Source organism: Mobula hypostoma, chromosome 11 (assembly GCF_963921235.1).
Source record: "Mobula hypostoma chromosome 11, sMobHyp1.1, whole genome shotgun sequence".
In the NCBI taxonomy this organism is placed as follows: domain Eukaryota; kingdom Metazoa; phylum Chordata; class Chondrichthyes; order Myliobatiformes; family Myliobatidae; genus Mobula; species Mobula hypostoma.
In genome coordinates, this window is record NC_086107.1 from 74,459,649 (window position 1) to 74,487,138 (window position 27,490).

General features: G+C 46.5%; 1 protein-coding gene across 8 annotated transcripts in view; it reads left to right on the plus strand.

The window, feature by feature from the left end:
• Nucleotides 1-27,490, plus strand: part of pacsin3 (protein kinase C and casein kinase substrate in neurons 3) — a 122,254-nt gene that overhangs the window by 41,664 nt on the left and 53,100 nt on the right. For all 8 annotated transcript variants that reach the window (XM_063062272.1, XM_063062276.1, XM_063062273.1 and 5 more), the window contains exons 2-3: nucleotides 13,889-13,978; nucleotides 16,883-17,039. In XM_063062272.1, the coding sequence (XP_062918342.1) occupies nucleotides 13,934-13,978; nucleotides 16,883-17,039 (202 nt within the window). In that variant the 5' untranslated portion in view covers nucleotides 13,889-13,933. The remainder of the gene's footprint in view (nucleotides 1-13,888; nucleotides 13,979-16,882; nucleotides 17,040-27,490) is intronic.

Sequence of the window (27,490 nt, forward strand, 5' to 3'; positions counted from 1 at the left end):
CTTTTTAAGGCACTGTACGCAAACATGCATGTGCAGCTGGGTCCAAGGGAACTGGTTCTGTGTGTTTGTATGTGTTTATGGGCAACTGGCTATGTATGTCTGTGCGCACGTCTGTAGAGGAAGCTGCTGTGGCTGGGTATGCGTGTAGACATTCATGCAGGGACTGCTAGCTCTCTCTGAGTGTGTGCATGCAAGGAAAGTGGGCAGTTTATGTTCATGTGCATGACTGTAGGGAAGCTGGTACGATGTTTACATGTGCATAGTGTGAGCCAGTTGTGTGAATCTGTGCTTACCCTCAGGAAACTAGTTTATGTGCACAAAGGGAAGTGACTGTGTGTGTGTGCATGCGTGCGTGCACCTGCTGGGGGAGGTGCGTCAGGCGGACGGAGTGTGTGACCCTGCGGGGGGAGGTGCGTCAGGCGGACGGAGTGTGTGACCCTGCGGGGGGAGGTGCGTCAGGCGGACGGAGTGTGTGACCCTGCGGGGGGAGGTGCGTCAGGCGGACGGAGTGTGTGACCCTGCGGGGGGAGGTGCGTCAGGCGGACGGAGTGTGTGACCCTGCGGGGGGAGGTGCGTCAGGCGGACGGAGTGTGTGACCCTGCGGGGGGGAGGTGCGTCAGGCGGACGGAGTGTGTGACCCTGCGGGGGGAGGTGCGTCAGGCGGACGGAGTGTGTGACCCTGCGGGGGGAGGTGCGTCAGGCGGACGGAGTGTGTGACCCTGCGGGGGGGAGGTGCGTCAGGCGGACGGAGTGTGTGACCCTGCGGGGGGAGGTGCGTCAGGCGGACGGAGTGTGTGACCCTGCGGGGGGAGGTGCGTCAGGCGGATGGAGTGTGTGACCCTGTGGGGGGAGGTGTGTGTGTGTGTATGTATGTGTAAACCGCAAGAGCTGGCTATACACATGTGAACATCAGCTTGTGCAAAGTGTGACTGTGTGTGCCTGCATTGAGATGTGGGTGGGTATGTGTGTAGGAGTTGGCTGCATGCAGCGTTGCCCACCCCTAGCTGTCCTTGAGTACATAGAGCATTACGGCACAGTACAGGCCTTTCAGTGCATGATGTTGTGCCGGCAAGTTAACCGACTGTAAGATCAATCTAACGCTTCTCTCCTACATAAACCATTTTTGTAAATCATCCATGTGCCTATCGAAAAATTTCTTAACTACCCCTAATATATCTTCCTGTAACACCACCACCCTGGCTTGGTGTTCCAGGCACCACTCTCTGGAGAGAGTCGTGTTGAGCTGCCACCTCAAGCTCCTGTAGTCCTTGAGGTGTGGGTTTGCCCGTAGTGTTGTTCGGGAGAGAGTTCCGGGATTATCCTCAGTGTTGTTTGGGAGAGAGTTCCGGGATTATCCTCAGTGTTGTTTGGGAGAGAGTTCCGGGATTATCCTTAGTGTTGTTCGGGAGAGAGTTCTGGGATTCTTACCCAGTGAAGAAATAGCAATATATTTCAAGTCAGGATAGTCTGTGGCTTGGAAGTGCAACTTCCCCGGTTAATGGTAAGGCTCCATGGCATAAAAGAAAGTTGGGAACCCTGCTGTTGATGATGTAAACTGCTGCCACTGTGTGTCGGTGGTGGAGTGAGGGAAGAGCTGTGGATGAGCTGGGCTGCTGTGTTCTGTGTGGTGTCCAGCTTCTTGACTGTTGTTGAAGCTGCACCCATCCAGGCAAATGGAGAGTGTCCCTCACACTCCTAACTTGAGTCATGACGTTGATAGACAGGGTTTGGAGGACAGATTTAGAAGGTGAGTTACTCTCTGCAGGATTCCCAGCCTTTGACTATTCTCGTAGCCCCATTGTGTATATGACTATTTCAATTCCATTTCTAGTCACCCACCCCCACTGGATATTGATAGTGGGGGAATTCAGTGTTGGTAATGGCATTGAATATCAGAGGGTGGCACTGGATTTTCTCTTGGTGGATATACTTTATCCATGTGCACAGAGCTGGCTGTGTGTGTCTGTTCCAGCTAGTGTGCAAAGGGAACTGGGTCTGCGTGCACGAGTATGTCCATGTGTTGGCTATATGTGTGGACAGGGTGAGTTGATCATCTTTATATGGGAGCAGTTTCTGTGTGTGTGTGTCGAAACCTTGCCTTGCACATTTGAACCCAAATCATATATTCTGAAAACTCAGTAGATCGAGTACCAAAACCACAGAATGCCAAAAAGTAGCCTTTCTCTGCTGCTCTGTCACATGTTCTTGAATCTACTCTTCATCCATGCCTCCACACTTTATTCTGTGGTTTTTGATCTTGATGATGAGCCAATGATGTAAAATTCAATAAATATCTTTGGAGAGTCCAGTGAGATTTACAGGAAGATGTTTTCTACTTGACATTGCTACCTGCCGCACCTCCAACAGTGCCCTTTGGTCATCAGCCAGGGGCCGCCATTCACTGATGTTTTGCTCCCTTCGCCCTGCTACGTCTCCTGGTGGTGGAGCAGTGGCAGGGACATCTCCACCCCCTGCAGCGTCCAGTGGGGTGAGTCGGTTCCCCAATATCTGTCCTTCCTCCTCAGCCACAACCAAAAGCTGCCTTTTCTGCCCCTCTGGCGGCCCTCCTGAGCCTTGCTCCAGTCGCTGCCATGTCACAGAGTAACCTTGTTGTCGATGTGCCGACAAAGCCCTGGCATTCTACCTCCACAGGGAAGAGGATGGTCCTCCAGCTGCCTTCCTTGCACTCAGCTGCCAGGTCTGAGTACCTCAGCCTCCATTCCTTCCTCCCGTGGGATGGTGAACTGGATGAGGAGAATGGTTTTGGCCACCATGAACCACAGTACTACGCCTGGGCAGAGAGATGTGGTGATTTCCGTGGGGACTGCAGTCGTCTGCCGAGATCTGCCCTCGTGTTCCATTCCTTGCCTGTGGAGAGGAGACTTGAAGGAGCTCTTGGGTGGGTATATTCAGCCTTAACAAATGGGATGAGTTGCATTTCTGCTGCGGAAAGGCTGCTTCTGGCATCTCTGCCAGTTTCTTTAGGCCCTGGTCGTGCCACCTTCTTTAGTGCCCTTGGGACAATGCAGTCTTGCATCCTGCCAAGACGTGTTGGAAGTTGGCATTGGTGGTATCACACTGTCCTCACTGTCAAACCATTGGTGAAGATTGGGGCAGGGCAAGGTGTCATGGGTTGCCCTGATGAGGAAGCTGAGTCAGACTGGCTGAATGACCTGCTGATGGTGCCTTCCCTTGTTGTCGTCCAGCTTCCCTGGCAGCCCTGTGCCACTGCCTTCACCCTGCAGGGCTCATGTTCTATCCTTGTCACCTCTTCCACTACCATGGCTTTCCTCTTTTTCTTCAAGGCCTTGGTCCAGAAACGTGCTGCCTTCCCCCAGCCAAGTCCTGCATGTCCAACCTCTTGGTAGTGCAGCCTGCTGGCGGCCTGGTCTTCTTCAGCTTGAGCTCTCCATTTACGGCCCGTATGGACTGGGGCATTGGCACTCCTCACCCGCGGGTCAGTGGACTCCCTCAGCTCAAAGACCAGTCGAGTTTTTTCCTGCTTGTACCCCAGGCTGATGTACCTCAGTGGCAGCTGTAACATCTTCTTCCCGAAGAGCCCAGAGTCCACTGAGGCAGCCCCAGCCATTTCTGAATGTACGAGTTGGCTGACCCATCCGTCCTGCTAGCTGTTGATGAGGGGCCGCATCGACCTCTGGTAGCACCATACTTTATACTTCCTGGGTAGTTGTCTCTGGTCGATTCTAACCAGGCGCTCTGCGAGCTGTTTCTGTGCTCCTTTTCGCACCTGCCCGTCAGAGAGCTCTGTGATGTACTGCCTCCCAAGGCTTCCTGGCCAACGATGGGATTTCCTCGCCCCCTACAACAAAGGTGATGTCGCTTCTGACCCCTTTTCAGAGGGGTGTGCTTTGCGATTTGCAGGGCTTGATCTTCATCCTTGCCCATGTCACTCGCCCGTCCAGCCTCTCAGCAGCCGCCTTGTGCACGCACCCGTCTGAGGGATACTTGTGACGTACGCCATCCATGTAGCTTCAGTGGAGGAAGCCTCTGTCCTGGTGGTAGCTTTATCCCTCCTCCTTGCTCCAATAAGGATGATCTAAAAGGCTGCTACAAGAAGAATGAGAGAGGTGGAACTCCCCATTGCAATGTCTATCACATCAGCTGCTTTTGCCCTATTGATACTTGATAACAAAAAAACACTTTTGGGATATTTGTACACTATTTGCCTTCAACAAATCTCTGCTAGCTTCCTCCAATCAATCCAGTGAGTGCACACTCTGTTTCAGATCATTGCTTCTAGAACTTTCTCCACTAGAGGTTAAAACAAATTGCATTGGATTCCTCATTAGCTTAAGGAGAAGCCAGAGAGTGGTAGTAGATGATTGCCTCTCTGACTGGAGGCCTGTGACTAGTGGGGTATGGCAGGGACCAGTGCTGGGTCTGGTGTTGTCTGTCATCTATATCAGCCAGCTTGGGTGATAACGTGGTGATCTGGATCAGTGAACTTGCAGAGGAAAGGCTGTCAAATGGATTGGACTAGCTGAAAAATGGCTGAAGGAATTTAAAGCAGACAAGTGTGATGTGTTGCACTTCCTCAAGGACAGATTAAGATAGAGCACTGAGAGCAGTAGTGGGAATGTGGGAATGCAGGTCCAATATTCCTTGAAAGTGGTGTCTCAGACAGATGAATATAAAGAGCTTATGACATGTTGGACCATAAATCAGTTCAGGAGCTGGGATGTTATGCTGCAGTTGTACAAGATGTTGGTGTTGGCAAATTTGGAATAGTGCATGCAGTTTTGGGCATCTATAAGTGCACAGAAGACATTTATAAGGACGTTGCCAGGTCTTGACTGAGTTATACAGAAAAGGTTGAACAGGTTGGGACTCTATTCCCTGGAGTGTAGGAGAGTGAGAGGAGATTTGATAGAGGTATACAAAATTATGAGGGGTATAGATAGGGTAAATGCAAGCAGGCTTTCCCACTGAGGTTGGGTGAGACTGGAACCATAGGTTGTAAGTTAAGGGTGAAATATTTAAGGGGAACCTGAAGGCCACAAGGACCACACCTATCCTTATCTACAGCGATCCTGGAAGTGCCCTCGCAATTTGCCTTACTCCAATTTAAACTCTCCCACAGTGTCTATACCTACCCTTATCTACAGCTATCCCGGGAGTGCCCTCGCAATTTGCCTTACTCCAATTTAAACTCTCCCACAGTGTCTATACCTACCCTTATCTACAGCTATCCCGGGAGTGCCCTCGCAATTTGCCTTACTCCAATTTAAACTCTCCCACAGGGACTATACCTACCCTTATCTAGAGCTGTCCTGGGAGATGAGGATTTGTAATCACTGTTACCCCACTGTTCACCCACTATAAGGTCAGTCACCTGGCCAGGTATTACCCAACACCTGATGAGATCCCTTCCCCATTTTTCTAAACTCCAGCAAATAAAGGACTAGTGCCATCAAATGCTCTTCATACATTAACCCTTTAATTCCTGAGATCATCTTTGTGAACCTCTTCTGGGCCTTCTCCAATGCCAGCACATCCTTTCTTAAGTAAGGTACCCAAAATTGTTCACAATACTCCAAGTGCAGTCTAACCAATGCCTTTTAAAGCCTCAGCATTACATCCTTGCTTTTATATTCTAGTCCTCTCATAATGAGTGCCAACATTCCATTTGCCTGACTCAACCTGCAAGATAACGTCTCGGGAATCCTGCACAAGGACATCCAGGTCTCTCTGCACCTCTGATATCTGAATTTTCTCCCCATTAAAAAAAATAGTCTTTGCCTTTTTTCTTTCTACTGAAATGCATGACCATAAACTTCCCTACACTATATTCCATCTGCCACTTTGCCCATTCTCCTAAACAGTCTAAATCCTTCTGCAGATTTCCCGTTTCCTCAACACTACCTGCCCCTCCACGTATCTTTGCATCATCTGCAAACTTGGCCACAAAGCCATCAATTCCATCATTCAATTCATACACATATAATGTGAAGTGGTCCCAACAACGATCCTCGCAGAACACCATGTCACCGGTAGCCAACCAGAGAATCTTTCCAATTTAACTACCTTTCCTATAGCAGATGACCAAAGCTTTACACAGTTCTCCAATGGTCTATACAGCTGCAATGTAATATCCCAACTCATATACACAATGCCCTGAATGAAGGCCAGTGAGCCAAACACCTTTTTTCACTACCCTGTTGATCTGTAACAACTCTCAGCTGTATTCCCAAATCCCTGTCTTCCATTACTGCCCCTAATGGCCTTCCATCCTTAACCTACATTTTCAGCTGGTGTTCATTTCCAAAATGCATCACCTCACACTTATCGTTATTGAAATCTATTTGTCACACCTTAGCCCACTTCCATAACTGATGAAGAGCCCCTGTGATCTACGATAAGCTTCTTCACTGTCAACAGCACTGTTAACTAGAAACTTACCGTTTAAGCCTTGTGCATTTGCATTGTATTAGATATTTTAACCATGGGAAAAGATACCAGCTTTTACTCCATCTGTGCCTCAATCTTTTAAACGTCACCAAGGTCTCCCATTAACTGGGCCACAGCCCTCCTTACCTTTCCTATCCATTGACCTATCCAAAGTTACAATCAAACACACATCCACCACTTCTGCTGGCAGCTAGTTCCACACTTGCACCACCCTCTTTATTTTTTAATATTAGGATTAATTTTGTTCTTCAATCTAATCTAATCTAATCGATACAGCAAAGCTCAAAATTCAAGTAAATTTTATTATCAAAGTACATATCTGTCATAATATATCTGATAACTCAGCAATAGTTGGGTGTATAAAGGGAGGGTGAGAGGATGAATACAGGGCCCTGGTGGAGGGCTTTGTCAAATGGTGTGAGCTGAATCATCTGCAGTTCAACATCAGTAAGACAAAGGACATAGATACTTTATTGATCCCAAAGGAAATTACTGTGTCACAGTACCATTACAATTGTACAGATATAAATATTAGAAGAGAAGTAGTAAGAATAAAAAATAAGTTACCACAACAGTCTAACGGGTGGGGGGGGGGTCATCACTTCCCCAGCTATAGGTTGACTCATTATAGAGCCCAATGGCCAATGGGAAGAATGACCTTGTATAGTGCTCTTTGGAGTAGCACAGTTGTCAGTCTATTACTAAAAAGTGCTCCACTGTTCAGTCAAGGTGGCGTGTAGAGTGTGAGAAACATTGTTCAGAATTGCCAGGGTTTTCCGTAGGGTCCTTTGTTCTACCACAGACTGGTAGAACATGTGATGGACTTTCAGAAGACTAAAGCCTGATTTATACTTCTGCGTTAACTCGACGCCATAACCTACGCAAGTGACTTGCACGCTTTGTGAGCATTTATACTTGTGCGTTGGTGTGTCTGCATCGCTCTGCAATTTGCGCACACCAGGCATGCTCACACACCTGCCCATGCAGGGCTTCATAGTCATGGTAGTCTTTCTCAGGGTAAACAAGACGTGAGCGTCTTTTTTTCATAAAAGCGAAATGTGTCCTCCATAATTTCGGAGGTCTGTAAAGCTTTATGGAAAGCATTGCAGCCAGAGTTCCTTCCCTGCCCTTCAGTCACCCAATGGGAAGCTATTGCAGCGCAGGAGGAAATGCGATGCTACCGAGCAGACCAATCACAGATCTTACAGTCTGGTTACGTGCGGTTACATTTTGGGAGAGGTGTGCGTCGCAGCAACGCAGGCTCTGGCGTAGGGATCCGCGTCGGCTTTGCGTAGGGTTTGCGGCGACGCAGTACTTACGGCGTCATGTTGACGCAGAAGTATAAATCAGGCTTAAGCCTGCACTGCTCCCTGTTACTATTGATGATGAGGACCTACAAGTATCTGGGGGTGCACCTGGATGAAAGACTTGAGTGGAGCAACAGCACATGGGCTGTGTACGAAAAAGGCCAGAGTCACCTCTACTTCCTGAGGAGATGAGGTCCTTTGGAGTACGCAGACCTCTCCTTTACATGCTCTACCTGTCTGTTATCCCCAGTACAATCTTCTTTCTGGTGGTGTGCTGGGGCAATGGCATCAACATGGGTGATGCCAACAGGCTCAATAAACGAATTAGAAAGTCTGACCTTGTTAAAGGAGTCAAACTGGACACACTGGAGGCTGTGGTAGAACAAAGGGGCCCTACGGAAAACCCTGGCAATTCTGGACAATGTTTCTCACCCTCTGTATGCCACTTTAGCTGAACAGAGGAGCACTTTTTGGTAATAGACTGACAACTGCGCTGCTCCAAAGAGAGGTCATTCTTACCCTTGGCCATTAGGCTCTATAATGAGTCAACCTGTAACCGGGAAAGTAATGACCCCCTCCTCTTAGACTAATAGAGGTAACTTATTTTTTATTCTTTCTTGCTTCTCTTCTAATATAATAGAGTCATTGAAAAACTACACAGTATGCAGGCAGACAACCAACCAATGTGCATAAAAAGATGAACTGTATAATCACAAAAACAATAATAATACTGAGAACGTGAGTGTAGAGTCCTTGAAAGTGAGTCCATAGGTTGTGGAATAGTCTAGAATTGAGGTGAATGAAGTAGCCCATTTTGGTTCAGGAGCCTGATGGTTGAAGTGTAATAATTATTTCTGAACTTAGTCTTGTGAGACCCAAGGCTCCCGTATCTCCTCGGTAGCAGCAGTGAGAAGAGAGTATGGCCTGGATGGTGGATGCTGCTTTCTTGTCACAGTGCTTCTTGTAAACGTGCTCGATGTTGGGGAGGGTTTTACACTGACTGGAGTCTGCAAGTGAGGAAATTGAGGATCCAGTTGCACACACAAGGACTTATTGAGGCCTGTGTCTTGGAGCTTATTGACCAGTTTTAAGGAGCTAATGGTGTTTTGTGCAGAGCTGTAGTTAATGAAGAGCATCTTGATGAATGCATCGTTACTAACCAGATGTTCCAGGGTTGAGTGAAATGGCGTCTGCTGTTGACCTGGTGTGCTTGTAGGCAAGTTGGAGTGAATCCAAGTCATTCCTCAGGTACGTGTTGATGTGCTCCTCACGTTCAGCTGCTCAAGTGTCCAAAGTATTTTGGGAGATGTTCCCAATGCATTACTATTGACATGGTCAGTTCCATCAGTGTTCTGGGATTATTGGGCCTGGGGGTTTGATGGCAGTAAGTCCCATTGACTCCCTTGCATTACATACCTACCTTCAGTCCCTCTCACTTGGTAGAGACAAAATTCCCTAATGTATGTAGTAGGTTATTTCTGCCTCTTTTATGAAAATGGAACCATTCGTGTAGAAAATTCCTACATTCCCCAGTAATACAGAGGGACTTGGGTGTCCTTGCACACAAAGAACTTGTTAACTGTAGCAGGCCAAATACAGAAGTCAGAGTGCTAATGGGATGGACAGTTAAAGTGATCGGAGACTGGAAGCTCAGGGTCACCACTTCAACCCAAACAGAGTGGTGCTGTGGTGCAGAAATTCCCTTCCTAAAAGATGATGAGAACTGGGAATGAGAGAATGCAGGTTATGGTCTAACTCGAAACTAAGATATACGGGCAGAATTAGGCCATTTGGCCCATCAAGTCTGTTCCACCTCTCTCAGCCCCAATCTCCTGCCTTCATTCCGTATCCCTTCATCTATAAACCTCTGCCTTAAATGTGCCCAATGACTTGACCTCCACAGCCACCTGTGGCAACAAATTCCACAGATCCCCCACTGTCTGGCTAAAGAAATTCATCCTCACTCCATTGTAAAAGGATGCCCCTCTATTCTGAGGCTGTGTCCTCTAGTCCTAGACTATCCAAGTATAGGAAACACCCTCTCCATATCCATCCTGTCAAGACCTTTCACCATTCGATAGGTTTCAATGAGGACATCCCTCATTCTTCTAAACTCCAATGAATGCAGACCCAGAGTCATGGAACACTCTTCATATAACAAGATGGTGAATCCTGGAATCATTTTCGTGAACCTCCTTTGAACCCTCTCCAGTTTCAGCACATCCTTTCTAAGATAAAGTACCCAAATCTGCTCACAACACTCCAAGTGAGGCCTTTATAAAGCTTCAACATTTCATTCTTACTTTTATATTGTAGTCCTCTGGAAATGAATGCTAATATTGCATTTTCCTTCCTCATACAGACTCGACCTGGAAATTAACTTTTAGGGAATCCTGTACAAGTCCCTTTGCACCTCTAATTTTTGTATTTTCTGTCAATTTAGAAAATGGTCAACCCTTTCATTTCTTCTACCAGAGTGCAAGACCATTCACTTCCTGATACTGTTTTCCATCTGCCACTTGTTTGCCCATTCTCCTAATCTATCCAAGTTCTTCAAAGGTTCAAAAATTCATTTTATTATTGAAGTATATATACAGAATACAACTGAGATTTGTCTTCTCCAGATAGCCATTGAATACAGAAAACCATATAAGTAATTGAAAGAAAGACATCAATCATGCCCCCACATGAAAAGAAAAAGAAACAAAAATGTGCAAACCTCCCCCACCCCTACCTCAAAAACTAACAGATCACCCACTTGGAGAAAACCCCAAACTCCCAGCCTGCCAAACAGCAACAAGAAAGAATGAGTGAGAACACAAAAAAAGTTGAACTGAAAGAGAACAAAATGAACGACAGTCCAATCCATAAATCTCAGAATTTTGATAACATCTCCAAGAGCACTGGGACCCAGCGGCCCCTCCAAGGCAAAGCAACTTGCTCTCCTCTGCATTTGCTCAATGTTTCAATCTTCCTTGTCACTTTAATCAGTGAGAAATGTAGTCAATCCTGGCCCCACATGTCGTCTCTGAGCTCCTCCTTGGGGTAGCTCGTGCTCGTATTTCTCTCCTGGAGTTTTCTCATGGACAGCAGAGTGCTAACTCACTCGATCGAACTACTGACTGTAACTCATGGGCTCCAACAGTTTCAAAAACAAAATTAAGGAGGCATAAAAAATCTGAAATGATTGACTATCTGGAAGATGTCGCCTGTGGAATTGTTCACTGGCGCCATCTTGACCGGAAGTACTTTGTCCGGTGTAGCTTCTACTTCCTCAAAACTACCTGCCCCTCCACCTATCTTCATATCACCACAAACTTCACAACAAAGCCATCAATTCCATCATCCAAGTCATTGACATATAACGCAAATGGAAGTGGTCCCAACACAGACCCCTGTGGAGCACCACTAGTCACTGCAGCCAACCAGAAAAGACTCCCATTATTCCCACTCTTTGCCTCCTGTCAATCAGCCACTGCTTTATCCATGCTAGAATCTTTCTTGTAATATCATAGGCCCATAGCTTGTGGCACCTTGGATTTCTGAAAATCCAAGTACACAACATCAACTGATTCTCCTTTGTCTACCCTGCTTGTTGTTTCTTCAAAGAATTCCTACAGATCTGGCAGGCAAGATTGTCCCTTGAGGAAACCATGCTGACTATGGCCTATTTTATCATGTGCCTCCAAGTATCCTGAAAAATTATCCTTAATAATTAACTCCAACATCTTCCCAGCCACTGAGGTCAGACTAACTGGCCTATAATTTCCTTTCTTTTGTTTCTCTCCCTTGAAGAGTGGTATGACATTTGCAATTTTCCAGTCTTCCAGAACCATTCCAGATTCCAGTGATTCTTGAAAGATCATTACACCTCTTTGTAGAATGTGTCCACAATCTCTTCAGCTACTTCTTTCAGAACCCTGGAATGTACACATCTAGTCCAGTAGACTTGTCTACCTTCAGATCTTTCTGTTTCCTAAGAACCTTGTCTGTGGTAATGGTAGCTTCACACACTTCTGACCCCTGACACCTGGAACTTCCACCATACTGCCAGCCTCTTCCATAGTGAGCTGATGCAAAATCTCAATTCTGTTCATCTGCCATTTCCCTGTCTCCCATTAGTACCTCTCCAGCATCATTTTCCAGCAGTCCGATATCCACACTGGCCTCTCTTTTACACTTTGTGTCTGAAGAAACTTTAGAAACTCTTTAATATTATTGTATTCCAGCTATTGTACAAAATTATCTGTTCCATAATGACTTTTTTTAGTTGCGTCTCTTTAAAAGCTTTTCAATCCTCTTGCTTCCCACTAATTTTTGCTCTACTGTAGGCCCTCTTTGGCTCTTGCGCTGGCTTTGACTTCCCTTGCTAGCCACAGTTGTGTCATCTTGCCCATACGACTTCCTCTTTGGGGTGTATTTATCCCGTGCCTTCCGAATTGCTTCCAGAAATTCCAGCCATGTAAACAAAGAAAGAAACGTGTCTTGCTGTTAGCGTTTATTCATTTAGTCCTGCGCTGTCAGAGATATTCACTTTCTTCTACTCACCCCTTCCTCACATTATCTGTACCTGAAAGCAACTTATTCTCACACTTTTCCCAGTTTTGATGAAGGGCCTTGAACCCCTCTGTTTCGCTTTCCACAGATACTTCCTGACCTGAGTATTCCTAGCATTCAGTATTTTTTAATTACTGAAAACTTGTGTTCAGGTGCAGCAAACAGCTAGGAAGGCTAATAAAGTAATGGCCTTAATTGCTCGAGTATTTGTGTACAGGAGCAAGGATGACTTGCTGCAGCTGTACGGGGCTTTGATGGGACCCTCTGGAGCTGTGTGTACAGTTTTGTTCTCTCTGCTCGAGGAAGGATCCCCTTACTGTAGAGGCAGTTCAGCAAAGGTTTACTGGGCTGATTCCCAGGATGGCAGGGCTGATATAGGAGGTGAGGTTTGGTTGGGTGAGCCTTTGTTCACTGGAGTGCAGGGGAATTGGGGAGGACCTGACCACAAGTTCCTACAAAAGATTGCTGAGAGGGTCACTGGGGTCTCTCTTCCACCCGTCGGAGACATTTATTCGGAGCGCTGCATACGCAGGGTCCTTAGCATTGTCAACAATCCCTCCCATTCGTCCAACAATCTCATTGACTCTCAACCATCAGGCAGGAGGTACCATAGCATTAGGATGGAAAACAGCTACTGAACTCCCTGTCACCAGCCAAGCCTCACCGTGTATGAAGCGCCAGCAACATTGTGGTGTTTACTTTATAATTTGTGTTGTAAGTGTACCTTACTATTGATTCTTTTGTGGTAATAATACTTTGTGTGTCAGTTATATCTACTGCATTATGGTCCAGAGGAACATAGCTTTTTTTGGCAGTATATGTGTACGATTGAATGACAATAAACTGAGTTGAACTTGAATCTCTTATAAACCTATAATATTCTAACAGAACCAGATGTTCCCAATGGTAAGCGAGTCCTTCTCCTTGGGAAGTGGGGATGTCACCTGAAACTGAGAGCAAGAGAAATTTCTTCACTCACGTGTTGATGAACTGGTGGAATTCTCTGCCACGCAAAGCAGAGGAGGCCAAGTTATTGAAGTTCAAGAAAGAGGAAGATGTATTTCTCAATGTGAGCAGGATGAAAGGATATGGGGAGAAGGCGGGTATGATTTTGATGAATGGTGGAACCAGGCCAAATGGCCAACCCCTGCTCCTGTGATCTTTGTTCCAATGTACTCCACACGATATGTTCAAGCAGGACAATGCAGGGCAATAAATGGGGGAATGGGACTGATGGAGATGCTCTCAGAGTTGGCGAAGCCTCCATGAGACGTGTCCTCCTACACTGTAGGAAAATGGGTGATCACCAAAATTCACTCCCCCTCCATTACCTGCAATCTGTTCCAGTTTAGTATATCATTCTTCAGCTTCGTGATTGCTCCAAGTTGTTCTCAGATACATAATTCCTCCTCCAGCCTGTTTCTCCCAGGTTGTGCGAATCTGCAGATCTGGGGGTTTTGCTATGGGGGCAGATCAAGTCTGTGTGGTCAGCTTTACCGTGCCTCAGCTGACAGGGAGTGCCCTCCTATGCCCTCCTGGCCACTCGTGAGGTTGTGCTTTGCTTCAGTTCATGGCTTTTTTCCCTCCACCCACAGGAATAAAAAGTCGCCAAAATTCTGTGCTGCAAAGGGACTGCGGCCATGTCGGTGCCGAGGGAAGGTGGAACGGGCGAGAGCTTCTGGGAGGTCAGTGATGGTCCTGTGACTCTGTTGTCCTTTTGACTTAACCAGATTCTCCTGCTCCGTCCCTTATAAATGTCACTCCACTCTTTAAGAAAGGAAATTATTGGCTAGTTAGTCTGACTTCAGTGGCTGGGAAGGTGTTGGTAAGGATGATTTTTGGGATACTTGGAGCAACATGATAAAACAGGCCAAAGTCAGCATGATTTTATAAAGGGCAAATCTTGCCTGACAAATCTGGAATTCTTTGAGGAAATATCAGGTAGGATAGACAAAGGAGAGTCAGTCGATCTCCCTCCTGGCACTTATCCGTGTAAGCGGAACAAGTGCTACACATGCCCTTACACTTCCTCCCTTACCATCATTCAGGGCCCCAAACAGTCCTTCCAGGTGAGGCATCACTTCACCTGTGAGTCGACTGGGGTGATATACTGCGTCCGGTGCTCCCGATGTGGCCTCTTATATATTGGTGAGACCCGACGCAGACTGGGAGACCGCTTTGCTGAACATCTACGCTCTGTCCGCCAGAGAAAGCAGGATCTCCCAGTGGCCACACATTTTAATTCCACATCCCATTCCCATTCTGACATGTCGATCCACGGCCTCCTCTACTGTAAAGATGAAGCCACACTCAGGTTGGAGGAACAACACCTTATATTCCGTCTGGGTAGCCTCCAACCTGATGGCATGAACATCGACTTCTCTAACTTCCGCTAAGGCCCCACCTCCCCCTGGTACCCCATCTGTTACTCATTTTTATGCACACATTCTTTCTCTCACTCTCCTTTTTCTCCCTCTGTCTCTCTGAATATACCTCTTGCCCATCCTCTGGGTCACCCCCCCCCCTGTCTTTCTTCCCGGACCTCCTGTCCCATGATCCTCTCGTATCCCCTTTTGCCAATCACCTGTCCAGCTCTTGGCTCTATCCCTCCCCCTCCTGTCTTCTCCTATCATTTTGCATCTCCCCCTCCCCCTCCAACTTTCAAATCCTTTACTCACTCTTCCTTCAGTTAGTCCTGACGAAGGGTCTCGGCCTGAAACGTCGACTGCACCTCTTCCTATAGATGCTGCCTGGCCTGCTGTGTTCACCAGCAACTTTGATGTATGTGTCAGTGGATGTTGTTTGGATTTTCAGAAGGCCTTTGACAAGGTGCTGCACATGAGGCTGTTAAACAAGATGAGAGCCCGTGGTATTAGAGGAAGGCTTTAGAATGAATAGAAGATTGGTAGAAGGCAGAAAGTGGGAATAAACGGGGCCTTTTCTGGTTGGCTGCTGGTGGCTGGCAGTGTGCCACAGGGGTTGGTGTTGCGCCAGCTTCTTTTCACATTGTATGCCAATAATTTGAATGAAGGAATTGATGGCTTAGGCCAAATTTGCAGATGGGTGGAGGGGCAGGTAGTGTTGAACAAGCGGGTTGTCTGCAGAAGGACTTGGACAGATTGGGGGAACAGACAGAGAATAGATATATGGACAGGAAAGGAATGGAGGGTTATGGGCTGATTGCAGGTCGGTGGGACTAGGTAAGAGTTCGGCACGGACTAGAAGGGCCGAGATGACCTGTTTCCGTGCTGTGATTGTTATATGGTTATACAGAAGTGGCAGATGGAATATAGTGTAGAGAAGTGTGCGCATTGCACTTTGGCAGAAGGAATAAATGTGTGGACTATTTTGCAAATGGGGAGAAAATTCAAAAATTGGAGGTGCAAAAGGACTTGGGAGTCCTCATGCAGGGTTCCCTGAAGGTTTTCTGGCAGACTGAGTCGGCGGTAAAGAAGGCAAATGCAATGTTAACATTTATTTCAACAGGACTAGAACATAAAGCAAGGATGTAATGTTGAGACCACACTTAGAGTATCGTTAGCAGTTTTGGGCCTCTTGTTTAAGAAAGGATGTACTGGCTTTGGGGAGGATACAGAGGAGGTTCATGAAAATGATCCCTGGAATGAAAGGATTCACATGTGAAGAGTGTTTGATAGCTCTGGACCTGTACTCACTGGAGTTTAGAAGAATGTTGGGGGGGGTGGAATTTCATTGAAACCACTCATTAAGAGGTCTAGATAGTGGATGTGGAGAGGATATTTCCTATAGTGGGGAGCCCAGGACCAGAGGGCACAGCCTCAGAATTGAGGGATTTCCATTCAGAACAGGGATGAGAGGAAAAAATATCTTTAGCCAGAGGATGGTGAATCAGTGGAATTCTTTGCCACAGATGGCTGTGCAGCCCAGGTCAATGGGTATATTTAAGGCAGAGTCTGGGGTTGGTGTTCCAGGGTGTTTGTTGTACCCTTCCAAATGGATGCCGGGGCTTCTGCCAACAGACCACCCCTTGAATGCAGTGCAGAGGGTGCCCAGTGCTTGCAGCCCTCTCTCACGGTGAGTTGCTGTTTTCAAGGTGTTTGGGCAGAAACCTAGAAGCCTTAAGCTCCTGACCAACATCTACTCCCATCCAGTCAGCTCCTGCACTGGGAGTTCATTCTTTGATCTGGTTACTTGCCATTTACTGATGCCCCACCCCATTACCTTCATCACCCTGGGCCTGGCCCCCACTCTGTACCTCCCTCTGCAACATTCGTTCTCCTTGAATGTCAGATTCATGCTTCTCATCCTTAACGTGGCCACCTGAAACGCTGGAGGAACTGAGGAAGTCAAGCAACGTCTATGGAGAGATGTAAACAGTCTCTATCTATTCCCCTCTTGAGCACTTCCAACCTTTCAATGTGCTCCTTCCCTTGTTCCCTCATGTCCTGACCATTCTGGCCAGCATGCACTGTCCTGAAGTTCCTTACCCACGAGCTCGGAAACCAGTGGCTCTGTGCTCTGACTTCTCTTTGCAATCCTCCTCCCTCAGTACTCTTTCCAGGATGGCACTGGAAACTCTCTCACCTCTTGTTTACAACCTCTCCCCAAAGGTGGGACAGTACAGCAGAACGGTGAAACGAATCGATGATGGGAACCGTCTCTGCAATGAACTGCTCAGCTGCTTCCAAGAAAGGGCAAGGATCGAGAAGCAGTACGCCCAGCAGCTGTCTAGCTGGTCCAAGAAATGGAAAACCATAGTGGAGAAAGGTAAGAGACCTTGTACTCCACTACCAGTCCAACCTGTTCCCAGCCACTCACACCCATTCCTTTATCCCCTGCACACTCTCACACCCCCATCCTTCTGGATGGCCTGTCCAGAAATTCTGAACCCTTTTCTTCTGCTATCCCCTTGCCCCTTTATCTCTACCTCCCTCAGTCCTGTAATAAATGTGGAGTACGTCCATCTCTACTGCCCTTTCATTCAGTCAGTGATTTTCAGATCTCTTTCATCTGCTCCCTGTGAATATTTCTCCTCGAGTCATCTCCCTTGATGATTTACTTTGCTAAAGCAAATGAAGCTCTCTTATCCACACTGTCCAGGCATGAGGCTGATTTTCAAACTTTTCCAAAGTTTCCTCTGTTCCAAAGTAAACAATTGTATCACTAACTTCTCCCTCCTGGCAGCATCCTCATCAATTTCCCCTGCACTTTCTCAGAATCAGAACTGGGTTTAATATCAGCACCATTCGCTGTGAGATTTGTTGACCGTGTATCAGCAGTACAATAACAGAGAGCAAACACTGAGTTACAGGAAGTACCTTCCTGATGGTAGCAGTGGGAACACAGCATGACCTGGGGATGGGGTCCTTAATGATGGATGCGCCTTTTTGAGGCATCGCTCTTTGAAGATGTCCTGGGTACTGAGGAGGCTGGTCCCTGTGATGGAACTGACTGGGTTTACAACTTTCTGCAGCTTGCTTCTGTCCTGTTCAGTAGACACCCCCCACCTCCCCCCCAGACGGTGATGCAGCCAGTCAGAACGCTCTCCACAGTACATCTGTAGAAATTTGTGTTTTAGGTGACAAACCAAATCTCCTCGAATTTCTAATGAAATATAGCCATTGTTGTGCCTTCATTGTAGCTGCATCGATATGTTGGGACCAGGTCAGATCCTCATAGATCTTGACACCCAGGAACTTGAAATTGCTTACTCTCTCCACTTCTGATCTCTCTGAGGACTGGTTTGTGCTCCCTCATCCTACCTTTTCTGAAGTCCACAATCAGATCTTCGGTCTTGCCGACGTTGAGTGTAAGATTATTGCTGTGTCACCACTCAACCAGCTGGTATATCTCACTCCTGTACGCCCTCACATCTCCATCTGAGATTCTACCAACAATGGCTGTGTCATCAGCAAATTTATAGATGGCATTTGAACTGTGCCTAGCCACACAGTCATGGGTGGAGAGAGAGTACAGCAGTGGGCTAAGCACACATCCCTGAGGTGCACCAGTGTTGATCATCAGCGAGGGGGAGATGTTGTCTCCAATCCGTACAGATTGTGATTCCCCCCCCCCCGGTTAGGAAGTTGAGGATCCAGTTGCAGAGGGAGGTACAGCGACCAAGGTTCTGGGGCTTTTTGATCAGAACTGTAGGAATGATGTTGTTAAATGCTGAACTGTAGTCGATAAACAGCATCCTGACATAGGCATTAGCATTGTCCAGGCCACCCAAGGCCGCATGGAGAGCCATTGACCATTGTAGACCTACTGTGGCGATGTTATGTTGTATTTGAGATTGTTGGCTTACAAATGAGGGAGAGGTGAACTGCAGTAAAAACATTACAAGATTTAATAAGAGAGATAACAAGCCTGTAGAATTTAATAATGAGTCCAATTCATTATTAGTTCACTGGTGTATAAACTGATAGCATCAGTAAAGATTACTTCAGGGGCACCTTGAAGACAACAATCTCATGCAGCACAGGTCGATGGATATGATTAAATATTCCTGTTACAGCTGAGAATCGTAACTCTTTCCAAGGTCTGTACAGTTAATAAAGATGTCTTAATGCGATTGAATAAACTATTGCTGCTTCAAACCAATGGAAACAATGCCGATTGTGGAAGAAGCTTTCTGATAGGAAACGTGGCTGCTGGTCAGGGATACAGGTGCATTTAAGAGAACAGGGTTTTCGACTCCCAGTACAGACAATCTTGCTGGGAAATGTGCAATCTCTAGTAAATAAAATAGATGATCTTGAAGCTCGTGTGCTGTGTCAGAGGGACATTACTTTGTTTCTTGGAATCCTGGTTAACCCATTCTGTACCAAACACAGCAATGCAGATTGATGGGTTCACTATACACAGACAGGATAGGACTGTCGAGTCTCTAAAAAGCAGACGTGGAGGTGCATGTCTCATGATCAACTCCTCTTGGTACATAAATGTATCAGTGCTGGCCCAATTCTGCCCATCAGACCTGGAATATCTCACAATTAAGTGCCATCCATTTTACCTGCCACAGGAGATTTCCGCGATCATTTTGGTAGCGGTGTACATTCCACCTCAGGCCAATGTCAATCAGGCTGTAGATGATCTGAGCAATGGGATTAACATGTACGAAACAGCACACCCTGACGCCTTCACCATCATTTTGGGGGATTTTAACCAGGCCAGTCTGAAAGAAATCACTCAATTATTGCTATCAACAGATCACCTGTTAGTACCAGAGGAATCAACACACTGGACCACTGTTACACCCCTATCAAGAATGCTTACTGTGCCATCCCACTCCCATGCTTTGGAAAGTCTGATCACCTGGCTGTACTTCTACTCTCTGAGTATAGGCAGAGACTGAAGACTGCAGCACCAGCAGTGAGGACCAAGAAGGTTTGGACAAGGGAAGCACAGGACCACCTACAGGGCTGCTTTGAACTGGTGGACTGGACTGTACTCAGGGATTCATCTTTGAACCTGGATGTGTATGCTGCAGTTGTTACCGACTTCATTTAAAAACTTTCTGTAGATTCCCAAACCAAAAGCCGTGGATGAAGCAGGAGGTATGTCGTCTGCTGAAGGCTAGATCTGTGGCATTCAAGTCTGGCGGCCCAGGTCTGTACCAGAAAACCAGGTATGATTTGCAGAGGGCTATTTCAAAGGCAAAGAGACAATTTTGAACAAGGTTGGAGGCGACATTGGATGCACGGCAACTCTGGCAGGGTCTGCAAGTCATTACTTCCTACAAAGCGAAATCCAATAGCATGAATGGCAGCAATGCTTCACTACCAGATGAACTCAATGCCTCCTATGCCCACTTTGAAAGGAGAATAAAACTAATGCTGTGAAGATCCCTGCTGCACCCGGTGACCTTGTGATCTCTGTCTCGGAGGTCAACATCAGGCTGTCTTTAAAGAGAGTGAACCCTCGCAAGGTGAAAGGTCCCGATGGAGTACCTGGTAAGGCTGTGAAAACTTGTGCCAACCAACTGGCAGGGGTATTCAAGGACATTTTCAACCTCTCACTGCTAAAGGTGGAAGTTCCCACTTGCTTCAAAAAGGCAACTGTCTTAATGACTATTGTCCAGTAGCACTCACATAGAGCCATAGAACACTACAGCACAGAAAACAGGCCATTCGGCCCTTCTAGTCTGTGCCGAAACTATATTCCGCTAGTCCCATTGACCTGCACACAGTCCATAACCCTCCAGACCTCTCCCATGCATGTATCTATCCAATTTATTTTTAAAACTTAAGAGTGAGCCCGAATTTACCACGTCAGATGGCAGCTTGTTCCCTCTAATGTTCCCCCTAAACCTTTCTCCTTTCACCCTAAAGCCATGTCCTCTCGTATTTATCTCTCCCCCCTCATTCTTCTACACTCCAAAGAATGAAGTCCTAACCTGTTCAATCTTTCCCTGTAACTCAACTCCTGAAGACCCAGCAACATCCCAGTAAATCTTCTCTGCACTCTTTCAATCTTACTGATATCCTTCCTATAGTTAAGTGACCAGAACTGCATGATGTAATGCTTTGGGAGGTTGGTCATGACTAGACTGAAGTTCTGCCTCAGTAAGGACCTGGGGCCACCGCGATTTGCCTATTGCCACAGTATGTCTATGGCAGATGCAATCTTAATGGCCTTGGATCACCTGGACAACACAAACACCTGTGTCAGGACACTGTTCGTTGACTACAACTCAGCATTTAACACCATCGCTCCCACAGTGCTGACTCATAAGCCTTCAGAACCTGGGCCTCTGTACCTCCCTCTGCAATTGGATTCTCAACTTCATAACCGGAAGACACAGTCTGTGTGGATTGGTGATAACGTATCCTCCTCACTGATGATCAACACTGGTGCACCTCGGGTGTGTGCTTAGCCCACTGCTCTACTCCCCCTGTATACACATGACTGTGCAACTAGGCATAGCTCAAATACCATCTATAAATTTGCTGACAATATAATCGTTGTTGGTAGTATCTGAGATGGAGATGTGAGGGTGTACAGGAGCGAGATATACCAGCTACTTGAGTGGTGTCACAGCAACAACCCTGCACTCAACGTCAGTAAGACTAAAGAGCTGATTGTGGATTTCAGAAAGAGTAAGACAAGGGAACATGAACTAATCCTCATACAGGGATCAGAAGTGGAGAGAGTGAGCAATTTCAAGTTCCTGAGTGTCAAGATCTCTGAGGATCTAACCTGGTCCCAACACATTGATGCAGCTATAAAGAAGGCAAGACAGCGGCTATACTTCATCAGGAGCTTGAGGAGATTTGGTTTCTCACCTAAAACACTCAAACTTCTATAGTTGTACTATGGAGAGCGTCCTGACAGGCTGCATCCCTGTATTTGGTTGGGGGGTCGGGGGGGGGGGTGTAGAATTTCCACTCCAAAATAAGCTACTGAAAGTTGCAAAATCAAGTCAGCTCCATCTTGGGTACTAGCCTCTGTAGTATCCAAGACCTCTTCAAGGAGTGATCCCTCAGAAAGGCGACATCCATCATTAAGGACTCCCATCACCCAGGACATGTCCTCTTCTCATAGTTACCAGTAGGAAGGAGGTACAGAAGCCTGAAGGTACACACTCAGCGATTCAGGAACAGCTTCTTCCCCTCTGCCATCCGATTTCTGAATGGACATTGAACCCACAAACACTACTTCACTTTTTCATATTACTTCTATTTTGCAGTATCTATAATCTATTAATTTTTTTTCCTTTCTATATTGTCATGTATTTCAAGGTACTGCTACTGTAAGTTAACAAATTCACGACACGTGCCTATTAAACCTGATTCTGAAGCAATCAAAGGGAACGGCTGATGTTAGTGCAGTGGGACACACTGGACATGAGTGTTCATAAACCAACAGTGCTTCAGCACAAGGTACTGGAGAGGGAGTTTAGTCTGACACAAGTCCAGTTTGCATATTTGTGGGAAAGAGCTTCACTTGCCCACAAAAGCAGCAATGGTAAGGTGTGACCCCAAGTATGTGGTGGCCATCAACCACCCATTTATACGCTTTCCATTTTATTCTCTCCATATTCCAAATCAAATTGGGTTTATTGCCATGTGCACAATTCCAGGGAGATATGGGTACATTGATACACTAGCATCACGTGTGCATGGGTACAGACAGCATACAATATTAATTGTATAAGACACTGATGAGAAAGCTGTGCAAAACACATTGAACAGTCCGTAATAGTGTAAGAGGTAATCCTTAATGTTTCATTATTGAGGAGTGGTTAGGCTAGTACTGGTCGGTTCAAGAACCTGATAGTTGCAGGAAGATATCTTGTTTCTATACCTGGTGGTGTGTGCGACTTCAGGCTCCTGTACCTCCTGCCTGACAGTAGCAATGAGAAGAGGGAATTACCCAGATGGTAGGAATCCTTGATGATAGATGCTGCCTCCTCGAGACAGAGCCTTCTATAGATGCTGTCAGTAGTGGGGAGGGCTGTCCCTATGATTATCCGAGCTGTGATCACTACTCTTTGCAGCCCTTCCTGTTCCTGTGCATTCAAATTCCATACCGGACCATGATGCACCCAATGGGGGATCTGCAGGAGTTTGTTAAAGTATTTGATGAAATGTCAAATCTGAAATTTAATAGAGATGCTGGCACACCTTCACAATAACCTGTATGTTCTGGGCCCAGGACAGGTCATCCGAAATGTTAATGCCTGGAAATTTGCATACCCTCTCACCTTTTGGCCCACCAATGAGATTTGGCATATGATCTCCTAACTCCCTTCCCCTTTCTGAAGTTTCTCATCAGCTGCCCTCAGATTCTGCCATTCCCTTATGCACAGGGGCTGGTTAACCCACCGACCTCCACAAGTTTGTGATTTGGGAGGAAACTGGAAGCCACTTGGTTATTGATAGAACAAGGAGACTCCACACCAATGTCAGCAGGCATCAGGATTGAATCCTGAGCCCTTGTGCTGTAAGAAGAGGTTTTACTAACTGTGCCAATGTGCTACCCTAAATGGCTGCCGTAGATACACTTACAAAGGTGATATACTTTCTTTGTAACTAGTAACTTAAATACTCAAGGTATAGAAAACTGTGGAGAAACAGATTAAGGGGGGGGAAGTTGACCAAGCTGAAAACCTAAATTACAGTTCTCAACAAAATACAGCCACCTCCAACGGGATCCCACCACTAAGCACATCTTTCCCTCCTTCCCCCCCCCCGCTTTCCACACGGATCGCTCCGTAAGCAACTCCCTTGTCCATCTGTCCCTCCCATCCCTCCCCACCGATCTCCCTCCTGGCACTTATCCTTGTAAGCGGAACAAGTGCTACACCACCATTCAGGGCCCCAGACAGTCCTTCCAGGTGAGGCGACACTTCACCTGTGAGTCGGCTGGGGTAGTATACTGCGACCGATGCTCCCGATGTGGCCTTCTATATATTGGTGAGACCCGACGCAGGTTGGGAGACCGTTTCGCTGAACACCTACGCTCTGTCCACCAGAGAAAGCAGGATCTCCCAGTGGCCACACATTTTAATTCCACGTCCCATTCCCATTCTGACATGTCTATCCACAGCCTCTTCTACTGTCAAGATGAAGCCACATTCAGGTTGGAGGAACAACACCTTATATTCCGTCTGGGTAGCCTCCAACCTGATGGCATAAACATTGACTTCTCTAACTTCTGTAAATGCCCCTCCTCCCCTTCACACCCCATCCCTTATTTGTTTATTTATTTTTTAAAAATATATTTTTCCCCTTTTCTCTCTCTTTTTTCTCCCTCTGTCCCTCTCACTTGCCTGCTCTCCACCCTCCGAGCTCCCCTCCCCACTTCCCTTTCTCCCCAGGCTTTCCGTCCCATGATCCTCTCCCTTCTCAGGTCTGGTATCCTATTGCCAATCAACTTTCCAGCTCTTAGATCCACCCCTCCCCCTCCTGGCTTCTCCTATCATTTCGGATCTCCCCCTCCTCCTCCTCCCGCATTCAAATCTTTTACTATCTCTTCTTTCAGTTAGTCCTGACAAAGGGTCTTGGCCCGAAACATGGACTGTACCTCTTCCTATAGATGCTGCCTGGTCTGCTGCGTTCACCAGCACTTTCTATGTGTGTTACAGGCACTGAAATATTAGAATTCCTAAATCCAAGAGTTCCATCCTAAATGGATGTACTTGTGCTCTGACAAAAATCTTAAAAATATTTCCATTTTGGAACAATTCCATGAGAGTGGAAATTGGACACATTATTACAAATGATGAGAGACACAAAGGACTTCTAAGCTATCAGTCCAGCATCATTTGTCTGGAAATCTTCACATTCTTGTGTAACTAAGAATAGAGTGACCAAAGGCCATGAAAATTCCATGACAATCAGGCATGAACTGGCATGAATTTGTAAAGGATAGCTCATGTCTGACAAATTCAATGTTTTTTTTAAAATTTGAATGAGTAACCAAAGTCGTCATCTGGGACACACTGATGGATTTTGATCGTATAGAATTCCAAAAGCCATCTGATAGAAGGTTGCATTGGCCAAAGTCATGGCTCAGGAACAGAAAACATCATATTGACGTGGCTAGGAAATTCTACCTGGACAGTTCTCCCAGGGATGACTTGCTCCCATCGGTTCTGGGGTGACTGCTGAGGCCATTTTAGGATGTACAGATTCCAACATACTGAATGCTTACAAATCTCCAGAGCAGTAGTTCTCCATCATATAGTTCTATGGTGAGAACATTGAAGGTTTCTTTACTAAAACCTTTACAAACATATTGATATGAACTATTCCAGTTGAATTTCTGTATGTTCTTCCATTATCTGCCTCAATTATTCTAAATGCTGATGCTCCACAGGTTGTGTCCTCAGCCCCTACTCTACTCCCTGTACACTCGTGACTGTGTGGCCAGACGCTATAACTCCATCTGCACGTTTGCAGATGAGACCATTGTAGTGAGCTGCATCTCAAATAATGACAGGTTGGAGCAGAGGCACGAGATGAAGAGCCTAGTGACGTGGTGTCATGACAAGAACCTTTCCCTCAATGTCAACAAAAGAGCTGGCCGTTGACTTCAGAAAGAGGGGCCGTGCACATGCTCTACCTACATCAATGGTGTTGAGGTTGAGATCTTTGGGTCCTAGGTGTGAACATCACCAATGGCCTAACCTGGCCCAACTACAAAGTCAAGTCCAAGAAAGCTCGACTTTCTCAGGAGGCTAAAGAAATTCATCATGTTTCCGTCGACCCTTACTGACTTTTATTGCACTCTGGATGCTTTCTGTCTGGATGCATGATGGCTTGGTATTAACTGCTCTGCATGTGACATGACAAACTGCAGAGAGCTGTGGACAAGCTCAGCACATCACAGGAACCAGACTCCCTTCCATCAACTCTGTCTATACTTGGTGACTCAGTAATACAGCGAGCATAATCAAAGACACTGCCCAACCAGATATTCTCCCATCAGGCAGAAGGTACAAAAGCCAGAAAGCTCGGACCACCAGGCTAAAGGACAGTTTCTATCCTGCTGTTATCAGGCTCTTAAATGGACCTCTTGTCAATACATTGGGCTCTTGGCTTCATAATCTACCTCGTTATGAGCTTGCACTTTATTGTTTACCTGCACTGCACTTTTTTGGCAACTTTTAGACTTTATTCTGCATCATTATTGTTTTCTTTATTTTACCTCAATGTACTGGCTGTGTAATGATCCAATCTGTACAAGCAGTGTGCAAGATAAGTGTTTCACTGTGACAATAGTAAAATGCCAGTAGCTGTCACCTCAGAAAGGAGCGTGGACAAGTTTCAACTGGAGTTGTGCATGTCCCTCCATGGGAAACCAGGACCAATTCTCTGAACATCTGTTGTCAGGAAGTACCAAAATCTACTTATTTCATCCTTCTAATGGAGTCTGGCTTTGTGATGCAGAAGGAATGGGTTGGGGTGGGGGAGGGGAGACAAGAGCGGTGATGGTAGGGGAACAGACAGGAGATTTTGTGGATGTGAAAAAGTCTCCTGGATGGTATGTTCCCTCCCAAGTTCCTGGATCAATTTTGTCTCAGATAGAGTCCATGGCATTCTTGAGCGGGAGGGGGAGCAGCCAGAGGTCGTGGTATATATTGGTACCAATGATGTATCTAGGTAATGGGATGAGGTCCTGAAGATTGAATACAGGGAGGTGGGTAGGAAGCGGAAACTCAGCACCTCAAGGGTAATCCTCTTGGAATTGCTGCCTGTGCCACATGCCAGGGAGTGTAAGAATAAAATAATTTGGTATATGAATGTGTGGCTGAAGAACTGGTGCATGGGGCAGGGTTTCAGATTTGTGGATCATAGGGATCTCTTCTGGGGAAGGAATGACCTGATAGACCTGAAGTTGAGAGGGACGGGTGCCCATATGGGCAGGTTTTCTGGAGCTGTTGGGGAGGTTGTCAGGGGAATGGCAGAGTGAGGGAAGAGCAATGGGTGTCAGGGTAGACACAGTGTGAAGAGATTGTGGGGAAGGATAGGCAGTGGAGGGTTATAAATGCTGTTGGATGGGTTGAAATTAATGTGAGAAGTACTAAGAACAAGGATGATGAACTTGGAGCATGGATCAGTACATGGAATCACAGTGTTGAGGCCATTATGGAGACTTGGCTGTCATAAGTCTTTACTGGATGGTTTCAATAGGGTCAGGGAGGGAAGAAAAAGATGTGGAGGAAAGGCATTGTTAATGGGGATTGTATCACAGCTGCAGGTAGGGAGGACATTTCAGAGGGACCGTCTGTGGAGTCAGTGCGGGTGGAACTCAGAAACAGAAAGGATGCAATAACTAAATTCTAAAAATAACAAGGACACTGAGAACCAGTGTCAGTAGGCAGATTTTGGAAAGGTTAAAAAATAACATGGTGCTTGTTATGGGTGACTTCAAGAGGTTTAAATGGGGAAGAATTTGTTAGGTGTGTTCAGGAAGGATTTCTGACACAATACATTGACAAGCTGACTAGAGCAGGGGCCATGCTGGACAATGAGCTTGATCAGGTGTCAGATCTCTCTATGGGTGAGCATTTCAGAGAGTGTTACCACATCTCCCTGATCTTCACCATACCTTTGGACAGGGATAGGAACAGACGACAGGACCAGGTGTCAGATCTCTGGATGGGTGAGCATCCTATGGGAGACTCATTCAAAAAGTTAGAGGCATGAGTTTAGAGAAACTTGGTCGTGTGGATTCAGAATCAGTCCTGACGAAGGGTTTCGGCCCAA